Here is a 23,687-nt window from a genome sequence, read left to right as displayed (position 1 = left end):
TCAGAAGTAGTTTTCAGTTAAATCAATTCATTTTTTTTCTGTATTTCAGTTCAGTTCTAGTATAGGAGAGTCTTTGTTTTCTAAAAGTGAAATTAAAGGGGGTGGGATGGGCAATGTTCTATCAGTATCGGCATAGCTTTTTCTTTTGGCTGCTCTCATTAGGGGTCGCCACAAGCAGATCAGTCTTTTCCATCTCACCCTGTCCTCTGTATCTTCCTCTGTCACACCACCTACTGCATGTCCTTCCTCAGCACCTCCATAAACCTCCTCTTTGGCCTCCGTCTTCTCCTCCCTGCCTGGTGGCTCCATCCTCAGCATCCTTCTCCCTATATCTCTGGGTCCCTCCATCTGCTCACCTCTCTGACTTTTTCTTCAAAGCGTACCCACCTGAGCTGTCCCTCTGATATATTCATTCCTATCCTGTCCATTTCTCATCACTCCCAAAATTTCAACATCTTCACCTCTGCCCACCTCCACCCTCTGCCTCCTGTCTTGTCTCTAAGTTATAACAACATAGCTGCTCTTAGTACTGTCTTGTAGTCTTTCCCTTCAGATGTTCTTTGGTCCACAGATCACTCCTGCCACCTTTCTCCACCCACTCCACCCTGAATGCACTCTCTAATCCCCCTCTACCACACACGCGCCATTACTTTGGACAGTTGACCTCACGTATTTAAACTCATCTACTTTCACCACTTCTACTCCTTGTAACTGCACTATTCTACTGGACTCCCTCTCATTCACACACATGTACTACGAGGTCTGTTAGAAAAGTATCTGTCCTCTCTTTTTTTTTTTTTGTCAAAAACCATATGGATTTGACTCACGTGTGATTGCATCAGACAAGCTTGAACCTTCGTGCGCATGCGTGAGTTTTTTCACGCCTGTCGGTTGCGTTATTCGCCTGTGAACAGGCTTTGTGTGAGCACTAGTCCACCCTCTCGTCGGTTTTTTTATTGCGAATAAATGTCTGAACGATTTGGAGCTTTGCTGCATCAATTTTTTTCCAGAAACTGTGAGAGACCTCCATGTGGACCTGTTGATGTGCTCATTGTGCATGAGCTGGACCTGGCCCGAACATGTCTGGGAAGGCTTCATCACGGCGTTGCTTTGCGCCATGCAGGCCCCACCGCGGACACGCGGAACTCCCTCCGCACGTCTGTCTTAATGTGCTGATGTCCACGTCTTTTCACAATTCCTGTGATATATAGGTAATCAAAAAAATGTGTTGTTCATTAGCATGTTAGTGCAGCTTTCTATCTTAACTGGGGAAAGAATTCACTCCGATGCGCAATTACAGACCATGCACAGACGTGTGCCTCTCCTCCTCTGGGACCTTGATTTCTAAAGGAAATGCAAATTTGCTTTCATCAGAGAACATAACTTTGGACCACTCAGCAGCAGTTCAGTCTTTTTTTTATTTTGTCTTTAGCCCAGGCAAGACGCTTCTGACGCTGTCTCTTGTTCAAGAGTGGCTTGACACAAGGAATGTGACAGGTGAAAATGTCTTGCATATGTCTGTGCACGGTCGTTCTTGAAGCACTGACGCCAGCTGCAGTCCACTCTTTGTGAATCTCCCCCACATTTGGAATGGTTTTATTTTCACAATATTCAGATTTTTCTGAGATACTGAATTTGGGATTTTCATTAGTTGTCACTTATAATCATCAAAATTAACAGAAATAAGCACTTGAAATACGAGGTCTGTTAGAAAAGTATCCGACCTTTATATTTTTATTGCAAAAACCTGATGGATTTGAATGTGGAATGTGCCAAAAAAGTGCTGATGTCCACCTCTTTCGCAATTTCTTGGATAGTCACACGACGGTCCTGCATCACCACAGCGTTTACTTTGGAAATAATCTGGTCATTTCAGCATGTGCTGGCCGACCGGAGCGTGGCTCGCTCTCCACTGTTGTGCGGCCGTCTTTAAACCGGTTGTACTGCTCCTTAGTCTGTGTGATGCCCATAGGATCGTCACCGAAAGCCGTCTGAATCTTCCGAATGGTTTCCACCTGGCTGTCACCCAGTTTCTGGCAACATTTGATGCAGTCACGCTGCTCCAGTCGTTCCGCCATTTTCCTTGCAACGAAAATCTGACAAGAGACTACACCCATCCTCACACAAAGGCTGCTTACCAGCAAATGACGCAATCAACAGGTGTGAAAAAAGTCATGCATGCGCATGAAGGTTCAAGGTTGGCTCATGCAAGCACACGTGATTCAAATCCATCACGTTTTTGCAAAAAAATAAAAAGGTCGAATACTTTTCTAACAGACCTCGTATATCAGTCTCGGTGGAATGAATGTATACATTATACAAGTTTCACGTTTTGAATGGAATTATGATATTCTAATATTTTACCAGCACCTGTATGTACAGTGAGGAAAATAAGTATTTGACACCCTGCGATTTTGCAAGTACTCCCACTTAGAAATCATGGTGGGGTCTGAAATTTTCATCTTAGGTGCATGTCCACTGTGAGAGACATAATCTAAAAAAAAAAAAAAAATCCAGAAATCACAATGTATGATTTTTTTTAAATAATTTATTTGTATTACTGCTGCAAATAAGTATTTCAACACCTGTGAAAATCAATGTTAATATTTGGTACAGTAGCCTTTGTTTGCAATTACAGAGGTCAAACGTTTCCTGTAGTTTTTCACCAGGTTGCACACTGCAGCAAGGATTTTGGGCCCATTCCTCCACACAGATCTTCTGTAGATCATCCAGGTTACTGGGCTGTCGCTGAGAAACACGGAGTTTGAGCTCCCTCCGAAGATTTTCTATTGGGTTTAGGTCTGGAGACTGGCTAGGCCACTCCAGAACCTTGATATGCTTCTTACGAAGCCACTCCTTGGTTATCCTGGCTGTGTGCTTCGGGTCATTGTCATGTTGGAAGAACCATCCACGACCCATCTTCAATTCTCTAACTGAGGGATGGAGGTTGTTCCCCAAAATCTCGCAATACATGGCCCCGGTCATCCTCTCCTTAATACAGTGAAGTCGTCCTGTCCCATGTGCAGAAAAACACCCCCAAAGCATGACGCTTCCACCCCCAAGCTTCACAGTAGGACGGTGTTTTGGGATGGTACTCAGCATTCTTCTTCCTTCAAACACTGCAGGTGGAATTAAGACCAAAACGTTCTATTTTGGTCTCATCTGACCACATACGTTCTCCATGACTCCTCTTGATCATCCAAATAGTCATGGGCAAACTTAAGACGGGCCTTGACGTGTGCTGATTTAAGCAGGGGAACCTTCCGTGCCATGCATGATTTTAAACCCATGACGTCTTAGTGTATTACCCACAGTAACCTTGGAAACAGTGGTACCAGCTCTCTTCAGGTCATTGACCAGCTCCACCTGTGCAGTTCTGGGCTGATTCCTCACCTTTCTTAGGATCATTGATACGCGACGAGGTGGGAACTTGCATGGAGCCCCAGTCCGAGGGAGACTGACAGTCATGTTTAGCTTCTTCCATTTTCTAATAGTTGCTCCAACAGTTGATCTTTTTTCACCAAGCTGCTTGGCAATTGCCCCGTAGCCCTTTCCAGCCTTGTGGAGGTCTACAATTTTGTTTCTGGTGTCTTTGGACAGCTCTTTGGTCTTAGTCATGTTAGTAGTTGGAGTCTTACTGATTGTGTGGGGTGGACAGGTGTCTTTATGCAGCTAACGACCTCAAATAGGTTCTTCTCATTTGGAATAGTAAGTGGAGTGGAGGTGGCCTTTTTAGAGGCGGACTAACAGGTCTTTGAGGGCCAGAATTTTTGCTGATTGGCAGGCGTTGAAATACTTATTTGCAGCAGTAACATGCAAATAAATTATTAAAAAAATCATACATTGTGATTTCCGGATTTTTTTTTTTTTTTGTCTCTCACAGTGGACATGCACCTAAGATGAAAATTTCAGACCCCTCCATGATTTGTAAGTGGGAGAACTTGCAAAATCGTAGGGTGTTCAAATACTTATTTTCCTCACTGTATGTTATGGGTTGCATCTAGTTCTATTAACCTTATATTTCTTTTTCAAATTCTCCCATTTTTTGGAGGCCTGGGAACTGTTGACTACTCCATCCACCCCTATTTCCTTTAGAAATTTCCTTGACAAAAATAATAGCAGCCTATTAATCAATCAATCAATCAATCAATTTTATTTATATAGTGCCAAGTCACAACAAACAGTTGCCCCAAGGCGCTTTATATTGTAAAGCAAGGCCATACAATAATTACGTAAAAACCCCAATAGTCAAAACGACCCCATGTGAGCAAGCACTTGGCGACAGTGGGAAGGAAAAACTCCCTTTTAACAGGAAGAAACCTCCTATTAGGACATCAGGTTATGTGTTCCACATATACATGTGTGTATATATTTTCCAACTTACTCCCATTGGTCTTTAGCTGACTGCTTAGAACACAGAAACGTCTCATTTTCTGCCTGAAAGCTTTTTAAGTGACGAGTGTGCTCTGGGCTCCCTGTTTGTTTACAAAATACACACGTGTTACAGACCTGGAAATCCAACAGCAGGGATCGCTATTATCCAAAGATTTCTGAACATACAAATTAATGTGCTTATCCTTTATCATGATTTTGTCCATTGTGAGATATAAAAGTGTCTTATCGTAGCGTTTGTGTGTATATGCTTTATAACGCCTCAACGCACGAGCGAAGTTAGGATATTCTTCAGAACGACAGTGTACACAACATGCATCCAGCAGCATACATGCTGCTGTCATTGACAATTGCCGGTAAAGTTTTTTGGCACGTTAATACTTTCTAAACTGTGTAATTTGTAATGAAAGCCGCTTACATTTGTGCAATTCTTTCGGCACCATTTTTGTTTCTGTGGAGACAGCGGTAAGCTCCTCCTACCCCTCTAAATGGAGTGTGCATCCAGATTCCCTTGTTGAAGGGGTTTGTAGCCCTCCGCCTACCCCTCCACCTCACTCCAAAAGAGAATTGGGATACCCCTCTGTCTCTCGTGCCCGCGCAAAATGGAGAGGAAGGGGCGAGGGGTAGAATTGAGATTCAGCCCAAGTTTCCTTGTCTTCCGTCCACTGTCCAGATGTCATAACAGTTTCCAGTTGACAAAAAATACCATGTGATACAGGATGTAATAATTTATTTCATAATTCGAATACAGCATTGCCCTTTAAAGATGGGCATTGATGATTTTTTTTTTAAACGTCTTTCAACAGAAAAATAAGTCAGTGGGAGCTGTCAGTGAGTGGATGTGTTTTGACACACTTTCTTTGGGCTGTTACCATTAGGGGTCACAACAGCAGATCATCCATTTATATCTCACCCTGTCCTCTGCATCCTCTTCCACCAAAGCTACCATCAGGGTGTCCTCCCTCAGGACATCCTTAAACATCCTCTTTGGCCTCCTTTTCCTCCAGTTAAGTGGCTCCATTCTCACCATCCTTGTTATTTGTTATCCTATCTTAGCTAATTATAGGCCAATCTCCAACCTTCCTTTTCTCTCAAAAATTCTTGAAAGGGTAGTTGTAAAACAGCTAACTGATCATCTGCAGAGGAATGGTCTATTTGAAGAGTTTGTCAGGTTTTAGAATTCATCATAGTACAGAAACAGCATTAGTGAAGGTTACTAATGATCTTCTTATGGCCTCGGACAGTGGACTCATCTCTGTGCTTGTTCTGTTAGACCTCAGTGCTGCTTTTGATACTGTTGACCATAAAATTTTATTACAGAGATTAGAGCATGCCATAGGTATTAAAGGCACTGCGCTGCGGTGGTTTGAATCATATTTGTCTAATAGATTACAATTTGTTCATGTAAATGGGGAATCTTCTTCACAGACTAAAGTTAATTATGGAGTTCCACAAGGTTCTGTGCTAGGACCAATTTTATTCACTTTATACATGCTTCCCTTAGGCAGTATTATTAGAAAGCATTGCTTAAATTTTCATTGTTACTCAGATGATACCCAGCTTTATCTATCCATGATGCCAGAGGACACACACCAATTAGCTAAACTGCAGGATTGTCTTACAGACATAGACATGGATGACCTCTAATTTCCTGCTTTTAAACTCAGATAAAACTGAAGTTATTGTACTTGGCCCCACAAATCTTAGAAACATGGTGTCTAATCAGATCCTTACTCTGGATGGCATTACCCTGACCTCTAGTAATACTGTGAGAAATCTTGGAGTCATTTTTGATCAGGATATGTCATTCAAAGCGCATATTAAACAAATATGTAGGACTGCTTTTTTGCATTTACGCAATATCTCTAAAATTAGAAAGGTCTTGTCTCAGAGTGATGCTGAAAAACTAATTCATGCATTTATTTCCTCTAGGCTGGACTATTGTAATTCATTATTATTAGGTTGTCCTAAAAGTTCCCTAAAAAGCCTTCAGTTAATTCAAAATGCTGCAGCTAGAGTACTAACGGGGACTAGAAGGAGAGAGCATATCTCACCCATATTGGCCTCTCTTCATTGGCTTCCTGTTAATTCTAGAATAGAATTTAAAATTCTTCTTCTTACTTGTAAGGTTTTGAATAATCAGGTCCCATCTTATATCTTAGGGACCTCGTAGTACCATATCACCCCAATAGAGCGCTTCGCTCTCAGACTGCAGGCTTACTTGTAGTTCCTGGGGTTTGTAAGAGTAGAATGGGAGGCAGTGCCTTCAGCTTTCAGGCTCCTCTCCTGTGGAACCAGCTCCCAATTCAGATCAGGGAGACAGACACCCTCTCTACTTTTAAGATTAGGCTTAAAACTTTCCTTTTTGCTAAAGCTTATAGTTAGGGCTGGATCAGGTGACCCTGAACCATCCCTTATTTATGCTGCTATAGACGTAGACTGCTGGGGGGTTCCCACGATGCACTGTTTCTTTCTCTTTTTGCTCTGTATGCACCACTCTGCATTTAATCATTAGTGATCGATCTCTGCTCCCCTCCACAGCATGTCTTTTTCCTGGTTCTCTCCCTCAGCCCCAACCAGTCCCAGCAGAAGACTGCCCCTCCCTGAGCCTGGTTCTGCTGGAGGTTTCTTCCTGTTAAAAGGGAGTTTTTCCTTCCCACTGTAGCCAAGTGCTTGCTCACAGGGGGTCGTTTTGACCGTTGGGGTTTTACATAATTATTGTATGGCCTTGCCTTACAATATAAGGCGCCTTGGGGCAACTGTTTGTTGTGATTTGGCGCTATATAAAAAAAAAATTGATTGATTGATTGATTGATTGATTTGCCCTGGGTCCCTCCTCTGCACATGTCTGAATCATCTCTGCCTCACCTCTGACTTTGTCTCCAGAACCATCCTACCTGCAATGTCCCTCTATGTTCTGATTTATAAACAGACCAGAGTCTGTTAATTGGCCCTTGGAGTGATGAGCAGGACGCATATATGCATGTTCGTTTATGCTAATTGTTGTTGCAGTGCTTCACAGAACTTCTGCATTTGACTTTGGAATTTATTTTGATTGATATAAATGTATGTTTTTGTGTAGATTCAGATCATCAGCGTCCTACATCACGATAACTAAGACCTTTCATAACCGTTTGCTGTTGGTGCTGAGTCTTGCAGTTGAACTCAACTGCTGTAAACTGGACAGAGTTCAATCTTTAGTCATCTGAAGTGAGCTGGTTTTCCTGACCCTAACATATTATGTCTACAAAAACACACACAGGATCTGGAGGAAAACACTTCTATGTTGTCATAAATTGTTTTTGCTTTGTTTCGAGATGTGCTGTAAGGATTTACCTTTATTGTAATGTAATGACAAAGAATATAAATGATGCTAAATCAGCTCATCAGTAATTTTTGAAAATAGTATTTTTTAATATGAATATTGAGGAAAGAGAGACAACTAATATTTTAAACTGAAATTACCTTAAAAATGGACAGAAAGGCTTCTTTTTCATGTTTCTGTTATTGTACGTCTCTTTTTTTTTTTTTTTTTATCTTTTGTGTATAAATTTTGTTTCGTTATCTTTCTGGGTGACCACAGCACTGGAGAAGCTTCATCTGACTTGAATGCAGCCTAGTGATGTCTTCAGCCTTTAACTGCTGTCCATGTCTTTCATATGCTCTCCTCTGATGCAATTAACTCTATTTAGTAATATCTCTTATTCTGTCTCTCATTCAATACAGCAAGCGCTGAAGGAGAACCTCAGGCGGAGAGAATCTGAGGAGAAACAGAGGAGAGCATGGGCAGCAAAGGAGAAAGCTGAGCGTGAAAAACTGGAGAGACATCAGAAAAAGAGAAAGCTCCTGGAAGTCAGTGCAGGTAGAAATTCCTTATTTTCCTTTGTCAAGTCTTTGATCCTTAACTGTTGTAAACCCAACTAAAGGTTTTAGCCTGGTACAGAGGAGGCTAATCTTATTTTAGTCATCAAATCTTCAGTATCTTGCCTCAAAAAAGGTGGCTATCATGTACCACCACTTGATGGAGGAAGGAAGGAGAGACTTGCAGCGAGAGCGAGTGTTTCAGGACCACAATAATCCATAGGACATGTTTGCGGATGCCAAGGTCGGGAGCACTTATCCTCTGCTGCAGCAGACTTGGTCATGTTTATAGCAGACTGACCAATCCGGAAGTAAACAAAACTGTCACGCATTGGAGGCGTTGCTTGGCAATAGCACTCGTGAGGCCCCTATGACTGTGAAAATCATTGACTAATGTAAAATAGCTATTCTACAAGTTTAGCCATTGATGTGAAATGGAGATTAGACTGATAATGTTGGGTGACTGTCCTTAGTCGATTTACTAAGCTTAGTAGAATAAAAGATTAGTCTGCTTTATGAAACTGCGCCCAGATCTATAATTCACGTCGTTAATGAATTTGCTTTACGAAAAGGTCTGTTCCCCCTGACCAGGCCAGTCGCAACAGTTTATCTAATAGGCAGGGATTAAAAGTGTCCAGATTTCTGTTAGTTGGGCTGATAAAAGGCAGCATTTGTGCTGATGCCACAAAATGTTCAAAAATTTATTTTTGAACACTGTTTTTTGTTGTTTTTTTTTCTCCTGGCATCGAGTCTCTGTGTACTTTCTGTACTCTACAGGAGGATGGAGGGGGCTGTGTGTTTGAGTGTTTCAGCGTGATGACAACACAGCGAACAGAGTGCGGAGTTTCACAAACATTTTTAAACATTTCTTCTTTTTGATGCATGATGAAAAATGCACTGATAAAACATTCTTACCTTTCAGTCATGTCGCGCTTTCCACATAAATACGCAAATGTTTGATTGTTCCTACTCAGACTGCAAACCAGGGGCGAATCCAGATGGAAAGAATGTGTTGTGGGGGGGGTGCCCTCCACAACCCCCTTGATTAAAGGTTCATGTTTGAAGACATTTTTCATATTACAAGTACTTATAGTAGTAATACTAATAGTAATATTTTTATTTTAACAGCTAAAATATTTAAATCAGTATTACTCTGGGCCTAATGTTTACTATAGTTCTGGACAAAGTTTAATTGATGAGCCATATAAAGATAAGTTTAGTTGATTTAACTTTTCTGCTTAACTAAAGTGGGATGTGAAGCAATATCTTTTTTTTATGTAATGTCTAAATTCAGCATTGCTGAGTCTATTTGGGGTTGTAGCTTTAAAATCAGATCAGTTAGGGTGGGGGAAGCCAAAATATGAACATGATAGTTCTTGTTAATAATCTTATCAAACAAACATGTAGGTGGTGTTGTCAATTTTGGTTAAAGGCAAAGGAAAGGTGGAAATGTGCAGAAGAAAATGCAACATGCAACACACATTAAGCAGTCTAACTAAACTGAGGGGGATTGGGGTGAGAAAATATAAATCAAAAAACCTTCCAGAATGCATCCCTGAACATCACCCCACCCCCCAATTTTTTTTGGGGGTCCGTGACCAGCCCACAAAGTCCCTGCCCACAAAGGTTCATGTTCACCAAAAAAGAACTCCCCCGTTTCAGATCCTGGTTACAGGCCTAAGACTTTAATTGTTATTGAATCATGTAAAAGCTCAAGAAAAGCTGTCCTCTTAAAATGTGTTTATCCTGAAGTATTTAAATAGTGTAGGTTAAAGCTTTTCTATAATATGATGCTGCTTTAAACAAGAGCAGCAATGGTTAGTGAGTATACAGTGCATCTGGAAAGTCTTCACAGTGCTTCACTTTTTTCACATTTTATGTTAGTCTTATTCTTGAATAGATGGAATCATTTTCCCCCTCAACATTTAACACACAGTACCCCCATAATGACAATGTGAAAAAAGTTTTATCTATTTTTGCAAATTTATTAAATGCAAAAAAAACTTGGGAAATCACATGTACAGTAAGTATTCACAGCCTTTGCAAATGAAGCTCAAAATTGAACTCAGGTACACCATGCTTCCACTGATTAGGGATGGGTGTTAAGATTTTATCTATCAGTGCCAATCAGTTCTGCTTATCGATCCGATTCCTTATCGATTCCCTTATTGATACCTCTTGTGAATTTTCTGTGTACTAAAAGTAGGCTTTACAGGTTTTCTATGTCAACAACATTTCATTGACTCTTAAAATAAATAAATATGAAATTGTTCACTGTATCCTTGATCTCTGGACATAAATAAAAATAAATACAATCTGTAGTTTTTGTCAAAGCATTTCCTTTCAGAGATTTTGGCATGAATGTCTCTCCATACCTCTATGCTGAGCCCAGCCGGCTGCTGCACATCACTGCAGGACATCTCATTTTGGGAGGAAAAAAAATAACATTTTGATCGAGAGCAGTTTGCCTGGATTGCAGCATTTGGAAAGAGGTGTCAATTGATTTAAACGGCGTTTAACTTTGATGTTATCAATTCCGACTGGACTCTATCGTTCTAACTTGACTTGGCAGAGCGTTTGTAGCTGTGTGAATAGAACGGAGGATGATTCTCGTTTCTTTCTCACAACAAGACTGGAGTCCCAGTTAGTAACTTTAATCCGCGCAAAAGTGACTCACAATTGACATATTCAGGGATGAAAGTGGTGAAAAACAAAAAAAGCTGTAACTCAAAATTACCCCGAAACACCACCCACATGAAAATGTTTGAATTCTAGAAGCTCTGAAATGCAATCTGGGACTAATCCAGAGAATAAACTGCAGTGAGTGGAGCATCCATTTTGATATGTAACAAAAACAACTTTCCTTATTCAAATTCATGCCAGTAGTATTGTGCTCTTACTAGGATGCAGCAGTTTTCTCGTTTGGCAGATAGTTCTGGAGGAAATCACTGAAGAAATTAACACATTGAAAATATGGTTTGACTGAAACAAATTGTCATTAAACTTAAATAAAACCGTGATGAAGTGGAGGTGTAAGAGTCACGAGGTGTTCACAGGAAACACTTATTCATTTCTGTATGTATGTATTTATTTATGTTCATTGTCAGTTGGTTTTATATTTTCTGTTTTTAATCAGGTTCTTTTTGTCTCTTTCTCTAAAATTGTACTGTAGTATTATTAGTTATTACTATTATTGTTGTTGTTGCCATTATTATTAATATATAAACAAAAATAAATTTAAAAATATTACAATTTGTAATACATTTGACTCTTTTACGACAACAAACGCTGAGCCATTAATCATTATACAGAAAACAAATGCACACAAACGTGCTGAGATGCGAACAGCTTAATGCTAACTTTAACATTGAAAATGCCATAGACATGCTAATGCGTTAGCTTTGGTCCCGTTTTTAAGTTATAAAATACAACTATCAATTGTTTCAGAAGAACAGGTCAATTTAACATAAAAAACATAAATATTGCTCAGAAATATGGTCTTTGGGGTTTTAGCAGGGAAAAATTAAGACAAAGCAAAATAAAACAAAGAATCAACAAAGCAGTGCGTCGTATCAATGCTTCATTGCTTCAAGCTTCAAAGAAGAGCCACGCTGCAGAAACGGTTGATTACAGACCCTGCAGGGGTTCTGTAATCAATGTAGAGACATGATCATTTTCCCGACAAACACCCCCAAAAACAACGGCTGCTCTGAAGGACTGATGAGGAAATTAAGCAAAAAGGCTATTGATGTTGGTGGATTGAATCATTTAAGGATACCCGAAAAGAACTGGTTCTCGATACCCAACCCTACCACTGATTATCCTTGATGTTTCTACAGCATAATTATTAATATGGAATGGATACAGTTCACAAAGTCCATTAAGTTCAGATCCACCAGGGCTCTTTCTGGAGCTGGCTGCCCATCTAAACTGAGCGCTCGAGGGAGAAGGGCCTTAGTCAAGGAGGTGACAAAAAACCCAATGGTCACTCTGTCAGAGCTCCAGCATTTTTTTGTGGCGAGAGCATAACCTTCCAGAAGAACAAACATCCCTGCAGCAATCCACCAATCCAGCCTATGTGGTAGAGTGGCCAGATGGGCACCACTCCTTAGTAAAGGACACATGGCAGCCCACCTGGAGTTTGTCAAACAGCACCTGAAGGATTCTGACTACAAGAAACAAAATTCTCTGGTCTGATGAGACATCTTGCACTCTTTGGCATTAATGCCAGGCATCATGTTTGAAGGAAACCAGGCACCATCCCTACAGTGATGCATGGTGGTGGCAGCCTCATGCTGTGGAGATGTTTTTCAGAGGTAGGAACTGGAAGACTAGTCGGGATTGAGGGAAAGATAAATGCAGCAATGTACAGAGACATCCTGGATGAAAACCTGCTCCAGTGCGCTCTGGACCTCAGACTGGGGCGACGGTTCATTTTTCAGCAGGACAATGACCCTAAGCACACAGCCAAGATATCAAAGGAGTGGCTTCAGGACAACTCTGTGAATGTCCTTGAGTGGCCCAACCAGAGTCCAATCTGAATTTTATTGAACATCTCTGCTTTGTGTCAAAAGTCTCGCTGCAGTATTTTGAACCAGTTGGAGAGCCCTAATGCTAGACTGCGGTAAAATAGAAATAAAACATTGCAGTAGTCCAATCTAGAAGAGATAAACGCATGGATCAGGGTCTCAGCAGCAGCCATAGACAGGATGGGACGAATCTTCGCTATATTTTGCAGGTGGAAGAAAGCAGTCCTTGTAATATTTCTAATGTGGGGGCCAAAGGACAACGTAGGATCAAAAATTACCCCAAGGTTCCTCACTTTGTCAGTGTGATGTATGATGCACGAGCCTAGGCTGAGTGTTAACTGGTCAAATTGATGCCGATGTCTCACTGGACCAAGAACCATCATTTCAGTCTTATCAGAGTTTAAAAGTAGGACGTTTCTCGAGATGCAACTTCTCACTGCTGCAAGGCAATCTTGTAAGGATTTTATGTGAACGAGATTACCAGCAGTTATCGGCATGTATAACTGAGTATCATCAGCATAGCAGTGAAAGGTAATCCCAAAACGCCGCAATATTTGCCCAAGGGGTGCTATATAAAGGGAGAAAAGTAGGGGGCCTGAGACAGACCCCTGTGGAACCCCAAATTTTATGTCACTAAGGTTAGAGGTAGTGTTACTGTACAAAAAACAGTGAGAACGACTTGTCAAGTATGACGTCAGCCATGCAAGGGCACTCCCAGTAATCCCAAAATGATTTTCCAGCCTATCAAGTACAATATGATGATCCACTGTATCAAATGCAGCACTGAGATCTAACAGCAACAGAACCGTAGTGGTGTCCGAATCCATTGTAAGCAGAAGATCCTTCACCACTTTTGTGAGAGCTGTCTCTGTGGAATGATATTTTATAAAGCAGACTGCAGTGGCTCAAAGAGATTATTCTCAGTAAGATAGTCTACGAGCTGCCGTGACACCACTTTTTCCAGAATTTTAGAGCAAAATGATAGATTTGATGTTGGCCAATAGTTTTTCAATACACTAGGGTCAAGATTAGGTTTAAGTAATGGTTTAATCACTACAGATTTGAAGCATTTAGGAACAGATCCAGAAGTTAAAGAAAGATGAATAATTTCCTGAACAGTCAGCCCAACAGTGGGCCACATGTCCTTTAACAGTTTTGTTGGTATAGGATCAAATAAACAGGTTGTGCTTTTTGTTGATGTTACGACTTTCGTCAGCATGCCTTGTGAGATACTCTCAAATTCTTTAAATTTACGTAATACCTCAGTAGTGGCGTCCACCTCAATAGTAGGGTGTAGTGGCTGGGTAAAGGCATGCTGGGATATGTTGAACCTGATGTCTTCTATTTTCTTCTCAAAGTAATCCAGGAAATCTTGTGTTGTAAAAGGAGACCGAACTACAGGTGGTTGTCCACTAATAAGTGTTGCCACCATGTCGAACAAGTACTTTGAGTTATGCTTGTTTTTGTTGATCAAATCAGAGTAAAAGGTTTGCTTTGTAGCCAATAATGCATGCTTATAGTCTAAGATAGCATCATGCCACGCAAGGTGGAATACTTGTAGTTTTGAACTATGCCATTTCCGTTCTAGACCTCTATGCTTGAGGTCACGCAGGTAATCATTGAACCAAGGTGACTGTGATTTGGGGGAGCACGGTTTTAACAGACGTGGCACAATCATGTCGAGTGCAGTTTTGAGCACTAAGTTTAAACTATCCACAAGTCTGTCTACTGACTGGGTATTTGTCAAATGTGAAGCTAAGACATCAGGCAGTCTAGCTTCGAGTTCAGTCTTAGTTGAGGAGTTGATGCATCGCCGTAGTAATATATAAAGTTGTTGTTCCACTAAACACGGCAGCGAAACTGTAAACTTAATAATTGAGTAATCAGAGACCACTGATGTAAGAGGCATGATGTCAATATTCGTGACAGCAATACCACGTGCGAGAACCAGATCCAGGGTATTTCCACTAATGTGTGTAGAATCCCAAATGCATTGCCGAAATCCTAATGTATCTACACTTTCCGTAAATGATTTGCAGAGGGGATCAGAAGGCTTATTTATATGAACATTAAAGTCACCAATGATCAGAATTTTATCTGCACTAGTTGACAAGTTAGAGATGAACGCACCAAATTCATGTAAGAATTCAAAATATGGGCCAGGAGGCCTATATACAGTGACAAAGTAATATGGCTGATTTTTATTCTTCTGACCTTGGCAATGTGTAATATCCTGAGCAGAGTGGAGAATCAGATGCTAAAACGAGTTATATTTGTCACCCCCAACAGCTAATAAGCTAGACCTTGATTTATAAATAGGAGCAACACCCCCGCCTTGCTTCGCATCTTGAGGGACGTGACTAAATGTACATGCTGGTGGGCAGGCCTCATTTAAGGGGAGGTCAGCTGTAGGTTTAAGCCAGGTTTCACATAACCCAATCATATCTAAGTGATATCAATAATTAGATCATTTATCAACATTGATTTTGAGGACAGTGATCTTATGTTAATGATACCATGCAAGGGTCTCATTAACATAAGATCATAAAATAAGATTATACATAAGATTAAACTAACATAAGATTATACATGTATAATCTTGTTCAGCAGGAGAACAATTTGCTGTTTTTTGTTTGTTTTTTGTTTTTCTTAGTCTTCTCAACCTTTTTTCACGCTTGGAAGTGAACGCAAAAGGGTTTCTATAAAAATGTAGATGTTAACAGCTTATGGTTGGTAGTGAAAAAAAATCAGATTATTATTTTTTGCTTTTAATCCCTGAGTATGGTTCGGGCTTTGTGCATTGAGTCATTAACGAGCGTGGAAGAGTGGCTGCCACTGATATAGAGCGATTAAACAACCTGGACAGTATCAAGTGTGTAAAAGACCAGCGTTAAAATAGTCCATGAATCAGTCATCATTTTTTACCTCCTCAGTACCACTCAAGGAGAATAAAGAACACTTATAATCTGGCCTCAGTATAACAAGGCACACACAAATGTATGATAGTCATCTCTGGGTGGCATCTGTAGCTAGGTCAGGGTCAATGAAGAATTACACAGTTGTCAAAATGTAAAACTACTCCTATTATATTGAATAGTATACCACATTGTTCGACAGATTATAACCATTCCAAAACAGTATAGTTTGGATTGTCTGTGATTGCATGTTCTGGTGTTAAAAACAGCACCAGGAGTCAAAAGTTAAAATTTCTGCAATTTTGTTGTAAAGTGATGCAAATTATTGTTTGGGCTAATAGGATTAATAAATGAAATTGTTTTGATCGTGTTGAATGTTTTGCCTCTAAAGTAATGGTCAGACAAGGTCAGCACCCTTTGGATTCTGTGACATGTGACCCGTTACCCTGTAACTTGATAACTAAGCGTGACAGATTGTGCAAACTAATCCTGCTAATCCATCGTCCATCCGACATCCACGAACCATCCAGCAGATGACAGGCAGGTCTGTGGGATATTGATTGCAAGGGAATGTCACAGTTCACCAAATTTTAAGTTTTCCTCTTTATATGGCCCTTTGTTTGGTTAGTTACAAGGATGGCATCCTGGACGAGATGGACTCATTTATTTATTCACTTCCATCATTTTACACAGTACATGCTCAACTTTTCCAGAGCCTGGAAATAAGATTTTTTTTTTTGCGATGCTGTAAGGAATTCATATACAAAATTGTCAGTTTTGTTATAGTTGTAAGGCATTGTTTAGAAACATTTTTTTGTTTGTTTTTCAACTTACTTTTCATTTACTTTGTTGGAAGCATTAGTAGTACATGTTGAACTAATTAGGGCAAGATAAACGTGCTGATGCTCCACAGTTGTTTTCCATGTATGTGTGCTTGTGTTACCTGTAATACAGTCTGCCTTCACTGGTCGGCTGTTTTATTCTTTCACAGAATAACGGTAACGCTCTATGTATCGTATTTCATTGATCTGGGAAGAAAATCTGCTTCTGCTTTCTTGTGGTATAAGCACGGGTTTGCCTCCGGAACAACATCCATCATGCTTGTTAGGGAGTTTCAGTCTTATTAAAGAACACAGCAGCGGGTTTGATAATCGCTGAAACCTTTAGCTAAGGTTTGGTTTAGGAACAGTCTCAGTTACCGCTGTGACTCTGGATGTGTGGGCAGTGTAAACATTTGTTGAAATGTCTTTTGTTCCCCTGAAAGTGTTGTTGGTTCACTCTGCTCACCACAAGATGGTGTTGTTGCTTAGAGAACACATCGGTAAAGACCAGCACTCTACTGAGTGCCTTTTCAGTTAGCACAGTTGTTGTATGAATTACTTAATGTGTAATCCAGTTGCATGTAATATTCACACACTGAGTCATATTAAGTGATAATGTTTATCACAGGTTCCCTGAGAGCCTTAATTTATCGGGGTCTGTGCTCTCTGCTCATTTATAATTATATGATGGATTCCATTGTAGCATTTTAAGACAAGATGGACTTTTTGTTACAGCAACAAGAAACCTATATGGTACATAGAGAATGTCATTTAGCCTATTTTGATGTTTCCCAGCTGCAGATTAATCATTTATGGATTAAATCGTGTTAGCACATGTAGTCCTGTGACTTGGAGGCTGCCACTATTGTGTCCATTTGATATGTGATTTTTCACTCCTCCTGATGTTAAATTAGTCACTTTTATCTTCTTTTTATGGGTTCATAAGAGTTTGGTCAGAGGTTCAGACTTGTAGTCTTCAACACCTCTCTGCAGCTTCTCTCCCCCTGTCACCCCATCCCCGTAGAGACGGTGCCTGCTCCCAGACCACCAATAACCAGCAAAAATCTGTTTAAGCATAAAAATTCAAAAAGAAAAAATAATATAGCACCTTCAACTGCACCACAGACTAAAACAGTTAAATGTGGTCTATTAAACATTAGGTCTCTCTCTTCTAAGTCCCTGTTAGTAAATGATATAATAATTGATCAACATATTGATTTATTCTGCCTTACAGAAACCTGGTTACAGCAGGATGAATATGTTAGTTTAAATGAGTCAACACCCCCGAATCACACTAACTGCCAGGACACTCGTAGCACGGGCCGAGACGGAGGATTAGCAGCAATCTTCCATTCCAGCTTATTAATTAATCAAAAACCCAGACAGAGCTTTAATTCATTTGAAAGCTTGACTCTTAGTCTTGTCCAACCAAATTGGAAGTCCCAAAAAACAGTTTTATTTGTTGTTATTTGTCGTCCTCCTGGTCGTTACTGTGAGTTTCTCTGTGAATTTTCAGACCTTTTGTCTGACTTAGTGCTTAGCTCAGATAAGATAATTATAGCGAGCGATTTTAACATCCACACAGATGCTGAGAATGACAGCCTCAACACTGCATTTAATCTATTATTAGACTCAATTGTCTTTGCTCAAAATGTAAATGAGTCCACCCACCACTTTAATCATATCTTAGATCTTGTTCTGACTTATGGTATGGAAATTGAAGACTTAACAGTATTCCCTGAAAACTCCCTTCTGTCTGATCATTTCTTAATAACATTTACATTTACTCTGATGGACTACCCAGCAGTGGGGAATAAGTTTCATTACACTAGATGTCTTTCAGAAAGCACTGTAACTAGGTTTAAGGATAGGATTCCTTCTTTATGTTCTCTAATGCCATATACCAACACAGTGCAGAGTAGCTACCTAAACTCTGTAAGTGAGATAGAGTATCTCGTCAATAGTTTTACATCCTCATTGAAGACAACTTTGGATGCTGTAGCTCCTCTGAAAAAGAGAGCTTTAAATCAGAAGTGCCTGACTCCATGGTATAAATCACAAACTCGCAGCTTAAAGCAGATAACCCGTAAGTTAAAAAGCCATCACTTGACCCAGCTATCTTAGCTAATTATAGGCCAATCTCCAACCTTCCTTTTCTCTCAAAAATTCTTGAAAGGGTAGTTGTAAAACAGCTAACTGATCATCTGCAGAGGAATGGCCTATTTGAAGAGTTTCAGTCAGGTTTTAGAATTCATCATAGTACAGAAACAGCATTAGTGAAGGTTACAAATGATCTTATGGCCTCAGACAGTGGACTCATCTCTGTGCTTGTTCTGTTAGACCTCAGTGCTGCTTTTGATACTGTTGACCATAAAATTTTATTACAGATTAGAGCATGCCATAGGTATTAAAGGCACTGCGCTGCGGTGGTTTGAATCATATTTATCTAATAGATTACAATTTGTTCATCTAAATGGGGAATCTTCTTCACAGACTAAGGTTAATTATGGAGTTCCACAAGGTTCTGTGCTAGGACCAATTTTATTCACTTTATACATGCTTCCCTTAGGCAGTATTATTACACGGCATTGCTTAAATTTTCATTGTTACGCAGATGATACCCAGCTTTATCTATCCATGAAGCCAGAGGACACACACCAATTAGCTAAACTGCAGGATTGTCTTACAGACATAAAGACATGGATGACCTCTAATTTCCTGCTTTTAAACTCAGATAAAACTGAAATTATTGTACTTGGCCCCACAAATCTTAGAAACATGGTGTCTAACCAGATCCTTACTCTGGATGGCATTACCCTGACCTCTAGTAATACTGTGAGAAATCTTGGAGTCATTTTTGATCAGGATATGTCATTCAAAGCGTATATTAAACAAATATGTAGGACTGCTTTTTTGCATTTCCGCAATATCTCTAAAATTAGAAAGGTCTTGTCTCAGAGTGATGCTGAAAAACTAATTCATGCATTTATTTCCTCTAGGCTGGACTATTGTAATTCATTATTATCAGGTTGTCCTAAAAGTTCCCTGAAAAGCCTTCAGTTAATTCAAAATGCTGCAGCTAGAGTACTAACGGGGACTAGACGGAGAGAGCATATCTCACCCATATTGGCCTCTCTTCATTGGCTTCCTGTTAATTCTAGAATAGAATTTAAAATTCTTCTTCTTACTTATAAGGTTTTGAATAATCAGGTCCCATCTTATCTTAGGGACCTCATAGTACCATATCACCCCAATAGAGCACTTTGCTCTCAGACTGCAGGCTTACTTGTAGTTCCTAGGGTTTGTAAGAGTAGAATGGGAGGCAGAGCCTTCAGCTTTCAGGCTCCTCTCCTCCCAATTCGAATCAGGGAGACAGACACCCTCTCTACTTTTAAGATTAGGCTTAAAACTTTCGTTTTTGCTAAAGCTTATAGTTAGGGCTGGATCAGGTGACCCTGAACCATCCCTTAGTTATGCTGCTATAGACTTAGACTGCTGGGGGGTTCCCATGATGCACTGAGTGTTTCTTTCTCTTTTTGCTCTGTATGCACCACTCTGCATTTAATCATTAGTGATTGATCTCTGCTCCCCTCCACAGCATGTCTTTTTCCTGGTTCTCTCCCTCAGCCCCAACCAGTCCCAGCAGAAGACTGCCCCTCCCTGAGCCTGGTTCTGTTGGAGGTTTCTTCCTGTTAAAAGGGAGTTTTTCCTTCCCACTGTCGCCAAGTGCTTGCTCACAGGGGGTCGTTTTGACCGTTGGGGTTTTTACGTAATTATTGTATGGCCTTGCCTTACAATATAAAGCGCCTTGGGGCAACTGTTTGTTGTGATTTGGCACTATATAAATAAAATTGATTGATTGATTGATTGACTTAGTGCTTAGCTCAGATAAGTTAATTATAGTGGGCGATTTTAACATCCACATAGATGCTGAGAATGACAGCCTCAACACTGCATTTAATCTATTACTAGACTCAATTGGCTTTGCTCAAAATGTAAATGAGTCCACCCACCACTTTAATCATACTTTAGATCTTGTTTTGACTTATGGTATGGAAATTGAAGACTTAACAGTATTCCCTGAAAACCCCCTTCTGTCTGATCATTTCTTAACATTTACATTTAATGGACTACCCAGCAGTGGGGAATAGGTTTCATTACAGTAGAAGTCTTTCGGAAAGCGCTGTAACTAGGTTTAAGGATATGATTCCTTCTTTATGTTCTCCAATGCCGTATACCAACACAGTGCAGAGTAGTTACCTAAACTCTGTGAGTGAGATAAATTATCTCGTCAATAGTCTTACATCCTCATTGAGCACAACTTTGGATGCTGTAGCTCCTCTGAAAAAGAGAGCCTTAAATCAGAAGTGCCTGACTCTGTGGTATAACTCTCAAACTCACAGCTTAAAGCAGATAACCTGTAAGTTGGAGAGGAAATGGCGTCTCACTAATTTAGAAGATCTTCACTTAGCCTGGAAAAAGAGTCGGTTGCTCTATAAAAAAGCCCTCTGTAAAGCTAGGACATCTTACTACTCATCACTAATTGAAGAAAATAAGAACAACCCCAGGTTTCTTTTCAGCACTGTAGCCAGGCTGACAAAGAGTCAGAGCTCTATTGAGCTGAGTATTCCTTTAACTAGTAATGACTTCATGACTTTCTTTGCTAATAAAATTTTGACTATTAGAGAAAAAATTACTCATAACCATCCCAAAGACATATTGTTATCTTTGGCTGCTTTCAGTAATGCTGGTATTTGGTTAGACTCTTTCTCTCAGATTGTTCTGTCTGAGTTATTTTCATTAGTCACTTCCTCCAAACCATCAACATGTCTATTAGACCCCATTCCTACCAGGCTGCTCAAGGAAGCCCTACCATTAATTAATGCTTCGATCTTAAATATGATCAATCTATCTTTATTAGTTGGCTATGTACCACAGGCTTTTAAGGTGGCAGTAATTAAACCATTACTTAAAAAGCCATCACTTGACCCAGCTATCTTAGCTAATTATAGGCCAATCTCCAACCTTCCTTTTCTCTCAAAAATTCTTGAAATGGTAGTTGTAAAACAGCTAACTGATCATCTGCAGAGGAATGGTTTATTTGAAGAGTTTCAGTCAGGTTTCAGAATTCATCATAGTACAGAAACAGCATTAGTGAAGGTTACAAATGATCTTCTTATGGCCTCAGACATTGGACTCATCTCTGTGCTTGTCCTGTTAGACCTCAGTGCTGCTTTTGATACTGTTGACCATAAAGTTTTATTAGAGATTAGAGCATGCCATAGGTATTAAAGGCACTGCGCTGCGGTGGTTTGAATCATATTTATATAATAGATTACAATTTGTTCATGTAAATGGGGAGTCTTCTTCACAGACTAAGGTTAATTATGGAGTTCCACAAGGTTCTGTGCTAGGACCAATTTTATTCACTTTATACATGCTTCCCTTATGTAGTATTATTAGAAAGCATTGCTTAAATTTTCATTGTTACGCAGTTGATACCCTGCTTTATCTATCCATGAAGCCAGAGGACACACACCAATTAGCTAAAGACAGACATGAAGACATGGATGACCTCTAATTTCCTGCTTTTAAATTCAGATAAAACTGAAGTTATTGTACTTGGCCCCACAAATCTTAGAAACATGGTGTCTAACCAGATCCTTACGCTGGATGGCATTACCCGGACCTCTAGTAATACTGTGAGAAATCTTGGAGTCATTTTTGATCAGGATATGTCCTTCAATGCGCATATTAAGCAAATATGTAGGACTGCTTTTTTACATTTGCGCAATATCTCTAAAATTAAAAAGGTCTTGTCTCAGAGTGATGCTGAAAAAATAATTCATGCATTTATTTCCTCTAGGCTGGACTATTGTAATTCATTATTATCAGGTTGTCCTAAACGTTCCCTGAAAAGCCTTCAGTTAATTCAAAATTCTGCAGCTAGAGTACTGATGGGGACTGGAAGGAGAGAGCATATTTCACCCATATTGGCCTCTCTTCATTGGCTCCCTGTTAATTCCAGAATAGAATTTAAAATTCTTCTTCTTACTTATAAGGTCTTGAATAATCAGGTCCCATCTTATCTTAGGGACCTCTTAGTACTATATCACCCCAATAGAGCGCTTCGTTCTCAGACTGCAGGCTTACTTGTAGTTCCTGCGGTTTTTAAGAGTAGAATGGGAGGCAGAGCCTTCAGCTTTCAGGCTCCTCTCCTGTGGAACCAGCTCCCAATTTGGATCAGGGAGAAAAACACCCTCTCTACTTTTAAGATTAGGCTTAAAACTTTCCTTTTTGCTAAAGCTTATAGTTAGGGCTGGATCAGGTGACCCTGAACCATCCCTTAGTTATGCTGCTATAGACTTAGACTGCTGGGGGGTTCCCATGATGCACTGAGTGTTTCTTTCTCTTTTTGCTCTGTATGCACCACTCTGCATTTAATCATTAGTGATTGATCTCTGCTGTCTTCCACAGCATGTCTTTTTCCTGATTCTCTCCCCTCAGCCCCAACCAGTCCCAGCAGAAGACTGCTATATAAAGTGCCTTGTGGCAACTGTTGTTGTGATTTGGTGCTATATAAATAAAATTGATTTGATTTGATAAAGCTGGTGCTTCATGTTTAACCTTCGCAAAATCCCGTAATTGACAAATGATTTGTCCTTGTAAATCCTTCTCTGTATTCAAAAAATTTATGCTTGAAAAGGCTTGTTTTAGACTTTTTGGATATATGTAACAGAAGCTGAAGTCTGGATACTTGCTTTGGTTTGTTAGGCACACTCAGTGATCTGGTCTGTCAACATATGTTTTAAAGAGATCTTCATTCATTTTCTGCCACTTATCCGAGTCATGGTGGCAGTAGACTGGCTAGCTCTTCCTACACTTCTCTGTCCTTGGCCAGATCCTCCCTCTGTTCCTGCAGGATCCCAAAGCATTCCCCAGCTAGCTGGGAAATGTAATCTCTCCATACCTAATAATGGAATGGTCTTTATTGTTAATGCACGGGGGACAACAAAATTGGGGGTGCTCCAGAAGAGATACTGTATGCCACAAAATAAAAACAAGACACTGTGGGCACATTTAGATCAGTGCTTGTGAACACTGGGACACAGAAGTCGGTTCTGTTAATGTGGTAAAGGCAGGAGGAGGTATGGTGTGTGTGTGTGTGT

At 40.1% G+C, this 23,687-nt stretch overlaps 1 protein-coding gene across 1 annotated transcript in view; it reads left to right on the top strand.

Annotated features, from left to right (window-relative positions):
- LOC117504102 (protein diaphanous homolog 3-like) overlaps positions 1–23,687 on the top strand; it is a 546,585-nt gene that overhangs the window by 273,769 nt on the left and 249,129 nt on the right. The window contains exon 22 of the mRNA XM_034163485.1: positions 8,119–8,254. Coding sequence (XP_034019376.1) covers positions 8,119–8,254 — 136 coding nt within the window. The remainder of the gene's footprint in view (positions 1–8,118; positions 8,255–23,687) is intronic.

This window comes from Thalassophryne amazonica, chromosome 2, assembly GCF_902500255.1.
Source record: "Thalassophryne amazonica chromosome 2, fThaAma1.1, whole genome shotgun sequence".
NCBI classification, from domain to species: Eukaryota; Metazoa; Chordata; class Actinopteri; order Batrachoidiformes; family Batrachoididae; genus Thalassophryne; species Thalassophryne amazonica.
This window is presented reverse-complemented; position numbering and strand designations above follow the sequence as displayed.